The 15,821-nt window shown below is 35.8% G+C and overlaps 2 protein-coding genes across 3 annotated transcripts; both read left to right on the top strand.

Moving 5' to 3' along the window:
• The first annotated feature begins 1,276 nt into the window (after window positions 1–1,276).
• Window positions 1,277–7,458, top strand: CDKE;1 (cyclin-dependent kinase E;1). The gene is given in 17 exon segments (XM_086606158.1): window positions 1,277–1,369; window positions 1,371–1,529; window positions 1,623–1,733; window positions 1,823–1,926; window positions 2,004–2,046; window positions 2,130–2,228; window positions 2,482–2,551; window positions 2,653–2,747; window positions 3,726–3,759; window positions 3,833–3,917; window positions 4,031–4,108; window positions 4,644–4,691; window positions 5,364–5,396; window positions 5,574–5,682; window positions 6,179–6,403; window positions 6,491–6,557; window positions 7,049–7,458. Coding segments are annotated over 16 exon segments (1,437 nt in total). The 5' UTR covers window positions 1,277–1,291; the 3' UTR covers window position 6,557; window positions 7,049–7,458.
• Window positions 7,459–11,875: 4,417 nt separating this feature from the next.
• LOC147501120 (IAA-amino acid hydrolase ILR1-like 6) lies at window positions 11,876–14,725 on the top strand. Of its 2 annotated transcripts, XM_086606157.1 has the most exons (6): window positions 11,919–12,072; window positions 12,157–12,470; window positions 12,734–12,859; window positions 13,155–13,469; window positions 13,827–13,958; window positions 14,054–14,725. In XM_086606157.1, exons 1-6 carry the CDS (start codon window positions 11,982–11,984, stop codon window positions 14,417–14,419), a joined length of 1,344 nt encoding a protein of 447 aa, XP_086462283.1. In that variant the 5' UTR covers window positions 11,919–11,981; the 3' UTR covers window positions 14,420–14,725. The 2 variants fall into 2 exon arrangements, with proteins under 2 accessions (XP_086462282.1, XP_086462283.1); XM_086606156.1 differs by having other exon boundaries at window positions 11,876–12,470.
• Window positions 14,726–15,821: the final 1,096 nt, after the last annotated feature.

The raw sequence follows: 15,821 nt of genomic DNA, 5'->3' as shown, positions 1-15,821 counted from the left end.
GATCAAAGTATAAACAAATTATATTATTTCTTATATATGGCCTCTGTATACAATATACTCACTCCCATGAAGGGACATAAGCTCAATTTATTACTTACATTATAGTTTCATTTGATTTAATTACATGTACCTGTTTATGACAGATCATTTTTGTTTAGTTTGTTGAACTCCTTTGTGCCAATTTCTCACGGAGTAAGGATAATTATTTTATTATTGAGGCTTACATGAAAGGATGAAGAAACGATGAAGGGGGAATGAAGCAAATGAAAATGAAAAATTGATTGTTAAACGATAGGTCGGGCAATAGTGGTGTACTTAGAGCTGCTCAGAGGAGTTATTTTGCAATGGATGGCGAGTAATCAAGATTAAGTCTGCAATATTCTCACGTTTTATCATAATTGATTGGTTTAATATTTACCAATTGATTTCCAAAATGTTCAAAAATTGTGCACCAAAAAAGAAACTTTTTACTTCAAGCGAAATATCTTAAAGATTCCGGGCGTATGCCGGGTCCAACATCTAGTTATAGCTATACCCTCTTGGCTCTATTTTTTGGAGCCTGCATAGAGACTCCAACTTTTGTAAAATATTTTGTCTGATTACGGGAAAATAAGAGAGAAAATTGGAAGTTTACGTATACTCCCCAAAAAATCAAACATTATTACGGGAAAAAAAATGAGATATATATTATAGTTATACCCTCTTGGCTCTATTTTTTGGAGCCTTCATAGAGCAAGTAAAATAAGATATAGGAGAAGCAAGTATTAGTTTGTTTATTATATTTGATATTAAATTTTCACAACCATCATTATTTAACAAAATTTTTTTTTTTTCAGTTGCAAAGACCTACCACATACATGAATTTAAACAAGTACATACCGATACCACGATATTTCAAATACATATCAACCAAACTAGCATAATTCAGGAGAAACACGTACTCTAATTATTTGATGCTTGAATCAATGAGCAAATAAAATAAGATATCGGTTTGGTCATTGATTTTTTTATTTTCTCTAAAATAAGATATAGGAAATTACCAAAAAAAAATATAAATAAGATATAGGTATTAGTTTCAATAGTTTGTTTCTTATATTTGATATTTTTATATTAAATTCTCACAACCATCATTATTTAACAAATTTTTTTTTTTTCAGTTGCAAAGACCGATACCACGACATTTCAATAAACTCTGTACAAATACCGATACAACGAAATTTCAGAACATTTTGTCATGAAAATTAAGAAAACGAGGTGGATGGAGTGAAGAAGAAGAAGAAGAAGAAAGGAGATGGGGGAAGGAAGTGGAAATAGTAATAATAGTAACAGAGGAGGAGGAGGAGGAGGGAGTAACAGACCAGTTTGGTTAGCAACAATATGATCTAATTGGGAAAATAGGTGAAGGAACATATGGTCTTGTTTTTCTAGCTAAGATCAAATCCCAACGTGGCAAATCTATTGCCATTAAAAAATTCAAACAGTCCAAAGATGGTGATGGCGTTTCTCCAACAGCTATCCGTGAAATCATGGTCTCAAATCTCAACTCTCAATCAATAATTCTATACTTGAATAATTTCATATATTATTATTTATTTATGTGTTTGGGCCCATTGTCTGTGCAGCTGCTTCGGGAAATTAATCATGAGAATGTTGTCAAGCTTGTTAATGTACATATTAATTCTGCTGACATGTCACTTTATTTAGCTTTCGATTACGCCGAGCATGATCTTTATGTAAGCACACAATCTCTGAGCCCATTTTGATGTATTGAGTTTTACAAACTGTGTATTGAGTTTTACAAAGTGTTGTAATTCATGGGCAGGAAATTATTAGGCATCACAGAGAAAAGGTCAATTTTTCTATCAATCAGTATACTGTTAAGTCTCTGCTCTGGCAGTTGCTCAATGGGCTAAACTATCTCCACAGGTATAAATTATTAATCACGAAACTCAAATTGGTTGTCTCGTTAATATTAGGCGATTTATTTGTATGTGTTTATGCAGTAATTGGATTATACACCGGGACCTAAAGCCCTCCAACATCCTTGTATGTTTAGTCTTTGTCATCAGTTGTGCTACCTACCTAATAACTTCAGATAATATTCTTAAAATTTAAATTCCTGGTACCAGGTTATGGGTGACGGAGAGGAGCAAGGAGTTGTAAAGATTGCTGATTTTGGACTTGCTAGAATATACCAAGCTCCCTTGAAACCGTTGGCTGATAATGGGGTATGAATCGTTTAGATTTGTTTTGCTGTGACTTCAAATCTAGTTTATACTACTAGGTTCATCTAATTTGAGAAGGCATGTTTATCTGGTATCCTCATCTGCATGTATATATCTTTGTCGAGTTCATGCATGCTGTCTGGCTGTTAATGATGTTTTCATTCTATATAGATTTTGCACATAAGTTCTTTTTCTCTTTGTATATTAGAGTTCCAATTCTTTCTTGGGATGATTTCTGTTGCATGCTTATTGACAGGTCGTGGTAACGATATGGTATCGCGCACCTGAGCTGCTTCTAGGGGCCAAGCACTATACAAGTGCAGTCGGTATCCTGTGACAGGCTGACTGATTACTCTTTAAATTTTCATTAATGCATTTAAAGTCGGGTTATTCTATCTTTGCAATACTTCCTTAAAATTGTGGTTAGATATGTGGGCTGTCGGATGCATTTTTGCTGAGTTGCTGACTTTGAAGCCTCTATTTCAAGGAGTTGAGGTCAAAGCCACTCCTAACCCATTTCAGGTGCAAAGTAGCATCAAGTGCCACTTCCTATATATGAATCCACTTCTGTTTGATTTGCGGTTACATTTTGAAGACTTGATCATAAAATTGGCAGAATCACAGATATAACATATATCTGGAAAAAGCATTTTTGTTATGTGTAAACGTCAACAATATGGGATAACTGAAGTAACATACATTTATACAGACTTTGTAGCGTCAAACCATACAATGTTAACTTTTATCTGTTTCACTGTTTGTTTGTTTTTAATATCAAAACCTTTAAGTCTTTAAACTTATATTTCATTGGAATCAAGGGCATATAATTAAATCAGATTGCTTGTCGGAGGGAGGGAGAGAGAGAGAAGCGGGGTGATGTACTTTGTTTATAAACAAATTGGCCGGTCTTACTAGGAATTTGTCTTGTCAGTGTGATCCCCATGCCACAAAGTTCAGATTGCATGGTCCTAAGCGAGTCCTTGTTGACTTTGCTTAATCAAAACTTACTCGGCTGAGATTTAAAATCATGTTTTTCTTCTTTAATATTGGGTCTTGGCTAATGGAGACCTTAAAGCACAATATGGACACTTAAACTGAAGTTTTGAGTGTTCAAATGGAGTTTTTGAGGAAAAATGAAAAACCACGGCTGTGTGTTTTTGGTTACTCTTGAATAGACAGTTTCATGTTGATTCGATGATATTTATCTCATTTTATCTTGCTATGTAGGGGTTTTCCGTTAGAATGTGGTTCATTTTAATGATTGGTGTTTTTCCCGTTTACAAGTTTGTTAAAGAAAAAAATTGGTAGACCATTGAACTGTGGAAATTGCATTTTTTCCATGATTTTGCAATATTTTTAACAACAATTGATATTTATTTTGAATTTCGTCATTTTCTAATTTATGGATCACCCTCATCATATAATTATATTATTTTTTCCCCCTTTTATTTACTATGAATAATTTTGCGATTTTCCTGACACTCGGTCACATTAATGCAGCTTGATCAGCTTGACAAGATTTTTAAGGTTTTAGGTGAGAAACAAAATCGGTCTGTTTTCTGTCCTTTGCATCGATTGCTTAACATCTACCATCAATGTGATTTCAGGCCATCCAACACCAGAGAAGTGGCCGACACTAGTGAATCTCCCCCATTGGCAATCAGATCAACAACATATCCAAGGGCACAAATAGTATGTAATAGAATAAGACATCATACTTTTGGGGCTTGATCAACAGCTTACATTATAGCGATGACCTCTTTGTCTTGAAGTTAAAGTGTTGTTTGTGTGTTTGCTTCCAACAGTGAGAATCCTGGACTCCACAGTGTTGTTCATCTACCTCAGAAGAGTCCTGCATATGATCTTCTCTCAAAAATGCTTGAGTATGTACCACATTTTCTTTGGCCCCTCTTGCTTGAGCAAATATGACTAAAACTAGTTGGAAACCTGGAAAGTATTGTGAATTAGATGTGAAAGTAATAATTGTATTTTGAATTAGTAGCAGTAATTTCTATTTTTGGTGGAAACTCGTCCGTCTGCCAGAAATTCCATTAGCAGAATATGTATACATCCTTTTGTGCTTTGAAGCGTCTTTTTTGTTTGAGACTTGGCGACTTGGTGTTATTGCCTAATGTCATATTTCCATATGTTTAGGAGTTGTGTAGATCACAATTGTTTTTGAGATTATTAATCAATTAGTATGGTACTATTGTTATCTGCAGTGGCAAGGGCTTGTTGGTTGGTCATGATTTTGAGCTATTTCTACATTATGATATGCTTTTGCTGAAACTTTATTATGGAAAAGAGCTCTTTGTCTTTGCTTATTGTGACATTTCAAATGTAGTTAACAACAGTGTGAGTCTAGTTAATTTATCATTCCTTGGTCACTTTTTGGTATTGGTTCTTGTTTGGCTGCAGATATGATCCTCGTAAACGAATAACAGCAGCACAAGCGCTGGAGCATGAGTAAGTCAGCAAGTTTTTTTTTTTTTTTGCTTGAATTTGTGATCTGGGACTGGAACTGCAAAACTGTTTCCTATATTGTTGCCCAGGAATAATTAAAGTTAGGCATATGGTTACCCTGTTACACAAGTCTGTTGTACTGATATTTTGAGCAGTTATTTGACTAGATATCAATGAATGACAAATGACTGGATTAGATGTTTTGGTGTAGGATTGTGGTTTGCAGTTGTTTAAAGTTCAGTATAGTTCTCCTGTATTTTGGGTATAAAAGCAAGTTTCTTGCAGTTTTTAAAAGTTCAGTATAGTTCCTCTGTGTTTTGGCTACAAATGCAAGTTTCTTCCTTTTTCTTGCTAGACTTGAGTTTCACTTAAAATTTTTTCCCTTAGATTTCTCTTGTTAAGCTATACCCCAAGCAATACGTGATCATTGTAGAATTGAAAACTAGGAGAGGTGAATTTAACCAGAAACATCAGAATCTCAAGGTTGACTTGAAAAGGTTCATATAACACATCGAAGCAACAAAATATAATATGAACTAATTTTGCGTCGCAGATCTGCAGTAAATTGAAGCTCACCAACTATGATTTTACTGCAAACTTCATGATCTACGCTACTGAACCATTTTTACAGATTCTAAAACAGTTCCTAACCTTGTTTGATGTCCTCCTTTTCAGCTATTTCCGGAATGATCCTCTACCAGGGAGAAAGTAAGTTGTAGTTGATGTTTTGTTGATAAGTCATCTTATGGTATTTAGTTGTAGGTGGTTTTAGTTTTGTTTCATATTCAATATCCGACAAGGCATGTAGGATATTGTGGCCAATGAAGCATGTATACGCCCCATATTTCTTCAGTTTGACCGGGAAAATGTGTCATCAATCTGCAGTGCACTGGTACCTTGTCAACCGGGGGAGAAAGTTGTGAATTACCCAGCTCGTCCAGTGGACACTACTACAGATTTTGAAGGAACAACTAGTGTGCAACCTCCTCAACCGGTATGTAAAGCACTGAAGTTCTCTCTTTGAAAGATAAGTGCTAAGAAATAACTTAGAAATTAGTTGCATACATATCAACTCTAAAAGGCACATTTTTGTCTTGGGGATGGATCTTCCTTGTTTCCCAAGAAGAAAAGTGTTGAAGTCAGGTGGTACGTATGCGATTTTTTGTTTTTGGTTGGTTGGGGGGGAGGTGGATAACAGAAACGATGAACAATAAAAAAAACTATTGTATGACATGAATCAATGGATGAACAGTTTTCCCACTAAACTGTGTATGATTAATAGAATTTTTGTTACCCAAGGAGTTTTTATTATTGACAAGGAGTTTAGTTAGTGCATAGACTAGACTGCACATAGAAGGGAGGCACGTATACACAGGGAGATTTACATTCTCGAAATGTGAATCTACAATGAACATTTGGGTTGTTTTGCTTGTCGAAAAAAGGAAAAAAAAAACAGCTTTTGTTCTCACATGCCTAATCCTTGGGATCAGGCATCATCTGGAAATGCAATTTCTGGGGGTGGGGTGGCTGCCTCTCTGGTAACAGCTAGACCTGTTCCTCGGAATATGCCTCCTATGGTTGGCATGCAAAGGATGCCTGGTCCGGGAATGGCAGCTTTTAATCTTTCCTCTCAGGCTGGCATGGGTAGTGGAATGAATCCTGGTGGCATCCCAATGCAACGAGGTGTTGGTGGTCAGCCCCATCAGCAGCAACAGGTCTATATTGTTCATAAACATAAGTTGGTTTTTCACTTTTTATAGATGAAATGTTGGATCTCTGATTCATCTTGACCCTTTAAACAGTTGCGAAGAAAAGATCCAGGTATGGGGCTTCCCGGATATCCTCCTCAGAAATCAAGACGTTTGTAAGGTAATTGTTTCCTTCCTTTACTGAGATTTGATTCTCAAACAGTAGGCATTTATAAAAGATGATACTCTCTTTTTGATAAATGCACCTAAACAAACTAAATCTGAATATTTTTTAGATTGTAAGATTGATGAGCAAGTGTCTTATTTATCTTGTAATATTAATAAATGATTTCATGTAGATAGTTTTTCTTCCTGTAATTTTTCTTTGTAATACACTTATACACCCTTTAAATTTGTCAAGTCACCACATAGCTATACGCCTATATCAATTAACAGGACAAGGTAGCCATGCTCCAGTTGGTCATTTGTGTGCATCGTTTATGATTTGAAGAATTCTGTAGTATGCAATGAATACGTATACATCTTTATTTATTTATGGGTATAGTGGGGAAGATGAGCCAATTGGCTCATCTAGTGGGGGGGTAATACTAGTTCACCCTTTATTTATTTGTTTTGGAAACATAATCTTATGAGGTATTACTCTCTCTCCAGTTCACAATGCTTGTTGGGGTAGGAAGAGGTAAGAAGTGGAAGATTGTTCTTGGACGACAAAAATTGAAGTGAGCAAATGCTTGCCAGATCAGTGGGTGGAAACTTTGACCTCAGATGCGAGCTAGTTATTATACATGCTAGCATGGTTCAGCTTCAGCGAAGTGTAATGAGGTATGATGATTTTGTTCTCGGGTGAAAGGTCCTTTCATCAGAGTGGACTTTGGTGATCCCTCAGCTGTTCGCCGCCTTCATGTCTGTTGTTCCTTTATGTGGATGGGCCCGGTAACTTTACTGTGAATGTACAGAACTTGAATGTCACCAGATAAATGAATGTATTTCTACCCTTGTAAGTTTCCAATTACCAAAAAGGAATACTAAATTATTAAAAGAAAATGAAAAGTTCCCAGCAAGTTCTCTGGTAATCGTCACATCAGTGTTTTATTCCTGAAATTGAATACGGTAGTAAGCTTACCCGAATCAACATATTCGGTTTCTTGATATCGTACTTCCGGTATCCTATCAAGACTCACTATTCTCTTCTAATAGACTCATTAAAATCACCTTCTGTTATGGTTTATAGTCCAGGCAGAGTGGCAGATACGTTGTCCGTGACTAGCAGACCTACAGGCTAGAATGAAAACACAGTCGTCGATATATTTGTTCCATTTGGGTATTCAACCAGTCGTTACTCGTTATTGCTGAAGATGCGTCTTTTAGACCATGCCACCAGGGTGTAAACAAGTAGCTTTAGTTGCGTCTTATCCCTGGACAAGAAGTTCCTAAAACTAGGGGAATGGTATAAATGTTGAGTTCTGGCTTTTTTCTATGTTGTGTTCTCATTTTCGGAGACCGTCCTGTGCTTACTAAATGTTATTCAAATGTGTGTAATCCTTGATGAAGTGCTAGTGGTACTGATTGGAACCTGGAAGACATCACATAATGAAATGATTGACTGAATATACCTTATAAAGAAATTAAAAGGGAAGCATTGAGTATTATAGGAAAATGTTCTTCATGAATTTCAAATTTCAACAAGATTTCGTGCGACAGACCTACAACAACTTGAGGCCGCGGATATATTTTTTTTGTGGTGGGGGTGCTGATGTTAATTTTCATTGTTTGTTAGTTTTTATTCTTGTTCTTATAAATCTTCTCTTATCATTGAGAGAATGACAGTTATAGGCTTATAGCTTAAAAATCCAAAACTCACATCTAAAATTCAACTTACATAGTTACCTGATTATAACATACTACCAATAATCTATACTGCAAATAATTATGAAAGGTTGATTTTTGTATTTTTGTTTTCTTTATTACCATTATTTTTTCCAATTTAATGGATAAAATAGAGTAATATATAATGACACGATGAGTGATGAGTCCATGACGGCCTATCTAAATTAAATAAATTAAAAGGTAAAACTTGTCTAAATATCTAAATTTATACCAAAGTCGAAACTTAATTCTTAAGTTAGGATAATGAAAAGGGAAGGTTTTGCTTTGTGTTAATGGCTGATTTTCATATGGATGAAGATGGCTACGTATCCAGTGTTGAATTGAGAGTCAGTAACTCAAGTTTTGATTAATTAACTAGACTGGAATTAAGCCACACGTAGTTTTTATGGGTGGCTTTTATAAGCATTAGGAGTGGACATCGGGTGTGATCGGGATGAATAACATGTGTCCATGAAAGGCATGCGGGTAGTAACTGTAGGCGTTTAGATTTATCTGAGTTGGCATATGATGTAATGATGGTGTTTTCTGTAATGATAGTGGATGGCTGTAATGGTGTATGTATTACAACAGGAGATAAACTTAGGGATAAAGTTGGCAATTATGACAGTGACATATGATGACGTCACAAGATGGGGTCGAGTGACAAGTCACTGGGCTGTTGTATACTTGTATGCGAGTCTTCTGATATAGCGAGTGCTTAGAGTTATTTGCGAGTGTGATTGGCACTCGTATGTCACTGTCATATTATACTGGGGGAGTTGTTATATGTGTGTCACATGCATATCACGTGTATGGGATGTTCTTTACAACTTAAATGCAAAATCAGCGAAGAGAAGAAATAGAAGAGGTGCATTGATCCGCAGCCAACATGATCCTGGGAATAAAAGTAGCACTCAAATGGTGGATGGAATGGGGACCCAGAGACTCAATGAGCTTATCACAAGAATGATTCTACCTTTGATCGGAAGAACCTTTCTTTGAGACTTTGAGCATCCACTGAAGGGCAAGGCAATAAACAGGCGGTGTACAACGTATGGTACGCCAAAAACTTTAGTTGAAAAAGACGGATTACGTGGATACCATTAGAAAGGATTAGTTCAAGCATATTATTCGTGTGATAATTGACCCTTAAACCAACTGCCTTAGTAGCTGAAAGTTGCGTTTGGATTGGGTAAAAGGCTGTTTGTATCCAATTTCTGCATGAACTTTGATACTTCTCCTTTTGTGATGTGAATATGTGATGTTGAAGCCTTGAAGGCACATGTGAGGGCCAATATGATCTAGGTGAGGGTTAATGCGATCTTTAAACCCTACAAAGTCACTTGTTTCCCTGGAAATCGCAAAACCCAGTTTTTTCAATCTATCGTAACTTTAGGCAAGGCCCAAAATATCGATATCGATGAATATATCGGTGTACCCAAAAACCGATATATATTGGATATATCGGATATATCCATTTTTTTAGTAACCAGTTCAAACTATTTAAAATATCGGAAATATCGGATATATCGAAAATATAATATCGGATATATATCGGAAATATATTAGAAATATCGGATTTATATTTTAAAATGGTCAAAAAGTCAACCGATATATATCGATTATATCGGAAATATCGATTATATCGACGATATAAAGTTTCATATCGGAAATTTCGATATATATCGGAAAAAAAAAGAATTTTATATTCGGTGGATATATGTCGGAAATATCGATGTCGGTGTACCAAAATACCGATATATATCGGCGATATATCGGATATATCGGCGATATTTTGGTCCATGACTTTAGGGAATGCTAGACATTCCAAACATGAATATTGCATACTAGTATATGGCAGCCACGTTTAATTTCATATCAAGAGAATGCCCACTGCGCACTCATGGATGCATTACGATTCAATTAGTTCACAAACAAGATGCATAACGATTCAATTAGTTCACAAACAAGTGTGTATATTGGGCGTGTTAAACCATGAGTCGTGTTTATATATTAGTGAAATTTCTTGTATGTTTCTACACAACTAATTAAAGGCAATTACAAGTTTACAACTAAACCATTCCTAATATGTAGAGAATAGTACATGAACTTCACTAATAACACAACTCATGGTTTAACAGGGAATTTTTCTAAAGTGTGTTTGGCAACTGAGACTGGAAACTAATTAAGAATAGAATGGAGTAGGAAACCATTGGAATGGAATCTATTAGAATAGAATTTGATTCCAACTTACAAAATGTGTATTTGACAAACGTTCAGAAATCATCGGAATTCAATTCCTACTTCAATTAATGCGTTTGGTTGCCGTATAGAATCCTCTAACAGATTCCAATTTTTAGTTTATTTTTCTATTTTCGGATTAGAAATAAAAAACCGATTCCCATAATCTAGAATTTCTTTGGATTAACAGGAGTCTATCAAAGACTTAATAAAAGGAATTGGAGTCCGTTTAGAATCCAATTATATTGGATTCTATGTCTCCAAATAAGCCAAAAATGAGTGGTCCACCAAAAATTCCAATTAATTTTATTCCTTAAGTCCGATTTCTGATAAACAAACGCACCCCTAGATTGGTCACAATTAATTTTTGCTTAGAATGTTTTATAGTTATTTCTGACCACACGACTTCCATTTATGTTTTGTAGCAAGTACAAGCAGTAAGTACAAGTACACAACCATTCAAATGAATCACGTCTGAGATTACGCACAGAGTCAGTGACTATTGACTACTCACTCTCGTTGGTTTTTCGATATAACTATACGACTTGACTTTTGCTTTATACCACGGCAGTAATAATCTCCATTAATTTGTTTTATGTAAGTGGCGGACATAAACACATTACGGTAGTTGAGCCATGGACCAAAATATCGCCGATATATCCGATATATCGCCGATATATATATTGATTTTTGGTACACCATTATTTCATATCCACCTAATATAATCTTTTTTTCCGATATATATCGAATTTCGATACAAACTTTATATCAGATATAATCGATATTTCGATATAATCGATATATATCGGTTGACTTTTTGACCATTTTAAAATATAAAACCGATATTTCCAATATATTTCCGATATATTTCCGATATTTCCGATATTATATTTTCGATATATTCGATATTTCCGATATTTTAAATAGTTTGGACTGGTTACCAAAAAAATGGATATATCTGAAATATCCGATATATCCGATATATATCGGTTTTTGGATACACCGATATATTGATCGATATCGATATTTTGGGCCTTGAGTTGAGCAGGTAATTGGATGATCTCATAACCAACAACAGGGTGACGATAGCATTGTCTCCTGTTCAAACCAATTGAAGATTGTATTGTAATAGTGACAAATCATAATTATTTCCATCCAAAACAGAAAAAAAAAAAATGGATTACGACAATGTAGTATTCTTAATCTTAGTAATCAAATCGGAGAATCATCTTCTATTATCCCACGTGATAAAATAGTGACGATATAAATCTTCTCACCTCTCATTCTCCCACGTGTTCAAAATGCCTAACACCTTTCATTGTCACTCCCAGCCCCACTTATTGCCTACTTACAGTCTGTAGTGTTTAGACCGACCCCTAGGTTTATTTATGTCAGTTCCGTAAGTACAAAACACATATACTATATATACTATATATTATTTCTTCACGCTTTTCTTACACATGAACATCAGTTAGTCATGAAGATAAACATTCATAATTCTCTAAGCATGTCATGCTTCTTAACATCCATATTTCTCATGATCTTGAGTGATTATGTTAGTAGGATAGGTAGTACTACATCTGATGTTGATTCTTCTTTATTTGATATCACAACTGACACTAAAACTGATCATTTTGATTCTTTCAAGACAGTTTTAGAGAAAAACACAAGTAGCTTTTCATCTTCCTGTTTGACCAAGTGTTCTGATTCTTCGGTATCGGTTTTAAATTTGGCCAAGAATATAGAGACAGTAGAATGGATTAAAAGGTTGAGGAGAAAAATCCATGAACACCCAGAGTTGGCTTATGAGGAATATCAAACTAGTGAGTTGATTCGGAATGAGTTGGATCGAATCGGAGTTAGTTATCGGTTTCCTATGGCTGATACAGGGCTTAGAGCTTCAATTGGAACTGGTGGTCCGCCGTTTGTTGCTATAAGAGCCGACATGGATGCTTTGCCTATTCAGGTAGTTAGTTATACAGGAAGAGTTAGTGTCCAAAGTCAAAATTATATATGTGTTAAGTTAATATATGAAGGAGATTGACTAATTTAGTATTACTGTTCGTTATACTATGACTTGATTATAATGGCTATTTAGGCCTTAACATCAGAGTAGATAGGCAGACATAGATCATTGAGTAATATACTAATTTTGAGACTTGAATTCAATGGGAAATGATTCATAGGGGAAATGGAAGTTTCTAAGTAAGTGGAACTCGTTTGTTGCAGGAAGCTGTTGAATGGGAGCACAAAAGTAAGGTTCCGGGTAAAATGCACGCTTGCGGGCATGACGCGCATGTAGCTATGCTTCTTGGTGCTGCCAAGATACTGAAGAGCCGTGAACATTGTCTCAAGGTTTGCCTTCATGTCACTTTCTCTCTGTTTCTGTGTGGACGGGTACAGAATTACCCATTGGCTCGAGCAGGTTAAACTGAGAGGTGTTACGAACTAAAAAAAAAGAGCATTTAGTCATTGATAACAATTTGATTCGTGTGCTTGTATAGACCACACACTGCACCAATCGAAATCATTCATCAGAATGATCAGATTCTTTATGAAATTAAAAGAATCACACAGCTCATTGTTTGGTTTTACCATTTTATTTTATTTTATTTTTATTTACAACGCTAATTTTCTTCTATAATGACAGGGAACTGCTGTACTTCTCTTTCAACCTGCAGAAGAAGCAGGTGTTGGTGCCAAAAGGATGATGGATGATGGGGCACTGGAGAATGTGGAGGCTATATTTGCTGCTCATGTATCTCACCAGCATCCAACTTCAGTTATTGGTTCACGGGCTGGTGCCTTGCTTGCCGGATGTGGTTTCTTTCGTGCTGTGATCACTGGAAAGCAAGGATATGTTGGTAATCCAGACCACTCTGCTGATGCTATGTTGGCCGCTTCTGCAGCTGTAATTAGTTTACAGAACATTGTATCTCGTGAAGCTAATCCCTTAGATACACAAGTAAGTTCTATAAAGTAGCTACTATTGAAAGTGAATAATCAAGAAATAAGCTATATATGTAATCTGAAGAAATGAACTTTAGGCTTACGAAAACATTTGCACTAGGTGCTTGTTGCACTACATTCTCAATTTCTTACTGCATATACTTTAGATTCTATAGTTTTGAGTGAGTTTCTCATTTGAAGTTGTTCAACCTCATCTACTGTATATGTTCTCATATATTTCTATTTGTATATCCTCATTTGTTTGTCAGAAGGGGGTCTTTTGGAAAATTATGGACATAGTCATACACCCTGACCTGAACAAATTTTATATACTGCAGTATGCGTGTGCTTAGTATTTTTTTTTCCTGTTCAGGTTGTTTCAGTGGCTTCATTTAATGGAGGCAACGATAATCTCGATATTATTCCTGAATCTGTTACTCTTGGTGGCACCTTTAGAGCTTTCTCCAATACCAGCTTCTACCAAATCCACAAAAGAATCAAAGAGGTTGGTGATTGCATATATTTTTGGTTAGGATTTGTAACACTATTACAGCTCTAGTAGAAATGTCTTGGACCAACAGTAACTTTATGAACAAACAGGTAATCATGGGACAGGCAAGCGTCTTCAGATGTTCAGCTACAGTGGACTTTTTTGAGAAGGAGCAACCAATGTATCCTCCAACTGTGAACGATGAGCAAATGTATGAGCATGTGAGGAAGGTTGCCATTGATTTGCTTGGTCCAAAGAATTTCAGGGAGGTGCCACCAATGATGGGAGCAGAGGATTTTTCCTTCTACTCAGAGGTGGTACCGGCAGGCTTCTTTTATATAGGTATAAGGAATGAGTCATTGGGTTCGATTCACTCAGGTCATTCTCCTCACTTCATGATAGATGAAGATGCTCTACCTATTGGTGCAGCAGTTCATGCTACAATTGCAGAAAGATACCTCAATGAGCGTGGATGAAGATCTCTCCAGTGCGCAACTTAGAGTTGGCCTAACATGTTATTTGTTGAAATGACTTGGGAAAGATCGAACGTGAATTTTGCACTACTACGTAGTACGTACTGAAGACCAAACCTTGATTTGTTGAAATCGATGCACATATTGTAACTGGAACAAATAACGTAAATTGGGGTCGCTCATATTGGAACTTGGAAGTTCTGAAGGACACAGTAAGGTAGGTTCATGCAATTCCTTTGTGTTCTAATTTTGTAAAGCAAATTGACGGGATAGTCCATTTCCAGAATTGATTTTTTGCCTAGCAACAAAGTTTATGGCCCAATGATCCACGGTTGGCTTTCATCAACGTGGCCTTTCAGACTGAGATTCTGAGAATAAGGATGTGAAGTCCACAGCATATGGTAATTAAGCCCACAAGATGGTTTAATTTTATCAAAACAAAAAGAGTTCAATTTATCCCTGATCAATTTCCGATCAAAAATAAAAACAAAAATTCTTCTCTTCTTTTTTTGGGTAAAATTATGGATCCAACGGTCAATTAAGATATCCTAGTAATCAAACAAAAAGATAAAATTATGCAATTAAGGCTATTCGGATAAGGCTTGGATGTCCATAAACTTACGGTGGTTGGATAACGAAAAAATGACAGAAACCATGCCAATATCAGCAATGCAGTTCATCAACGATAAGAGCTTGTGATTAATCCGTGATTAACTACGATCTGAAGATAGCCCGTTATTATTCCACAAGCATGTGAGGTTAAGTCCAGAGACTCCAGACAATGGGATACATCCCATGTCGACAGGCATATAGTCATATACTATGTGGTCAGGCGTTCAACATGTGATGGATTGCATATCAACATTGATGCTAGTAACTTACCTCTATTGAACGGGCTTCAGAACTGGACCCTCATGGGCAGTTACACCAAAAGGAGTTTTGACCCCACATATTACCTGTATGTATGAATTGGCGGGCTCCTTCAATAAGATTTGCCTGCAGTTATGGGTGATAAATTGATAATTGACAGAGTGGCGATATAAAAAGATCTATATGTTGGAAATAAAGCAGTCTAAAACAATATCGTAGGATCTTTTTGAGATATCCATTTCAAAGGCCACCATTTTTTCTCAATTAGAAAAAAAGACATGCACCAGTCTCGATTAGAAAAAAAGACATGCACCACAGATGCTATCGTCATCTCTTTGACTATTCCATAATAAAAAAGAGTACCTCTAATAAAAACTAAACAAAACACAAAATAAAATAAAATAAAATAAAAAACAAACAAAAGATAAATAAATTGTTCTTTCTCCAATAAGTCTAATGAAGATGAACCAAAACTCTCCTTCACTTTTCTCTACCATTTTCTCTTAAGATTTATTTTGGAATTGTGTTGCTGCCA

This window comes from Coptis chinensis, chromosome 4 (genome assembly GCF_015680905.1).
Source record: "Coptis chinensis isolate HL-2020 chromosome 4, ASM1568090v1, whole genome shotgun sequence".
Lineage (NCBI taxonomy): Eukaryota > Viridiplantae > Streptophyta > Magnoliopsida > Ranunculales > Ranunculaceae > Coptis > Coptis chinensis.
The sequence above is the reverse complement of the archived record's forward strand: the minus strand, read 5'-3'. Positions and strand labels throughout refer to the sequence as shown.

What these genes read in the sequence shown, in the direction of transcription:
- LOC147501120 (XM_086606156.1), top strand. Translation starts at nt 11,982, where the DNA reads ATGAAGATAAACATTCATAATTCTCTAAGCATGTCATGCTTCTTAACA. An exon ending in TGGATGCTTTGCCTATTCAG is followed by an intron (nt 12,471 to 12,733) that starts GTAGTTAGTTAT and finishes CGTTTGTTGCAG; the next exon opens with GAAGCTGTTGAATGGGAGCA. An exon ending in CTAATCCCTTAGATACACAA is followed by an intron (nt 13,470 to 13,826) that starts GTAAGTTCTATA and finishes TTTCCTGTTCAG; the next exon opens with GTTGTTTCAGTGGCTTCATT.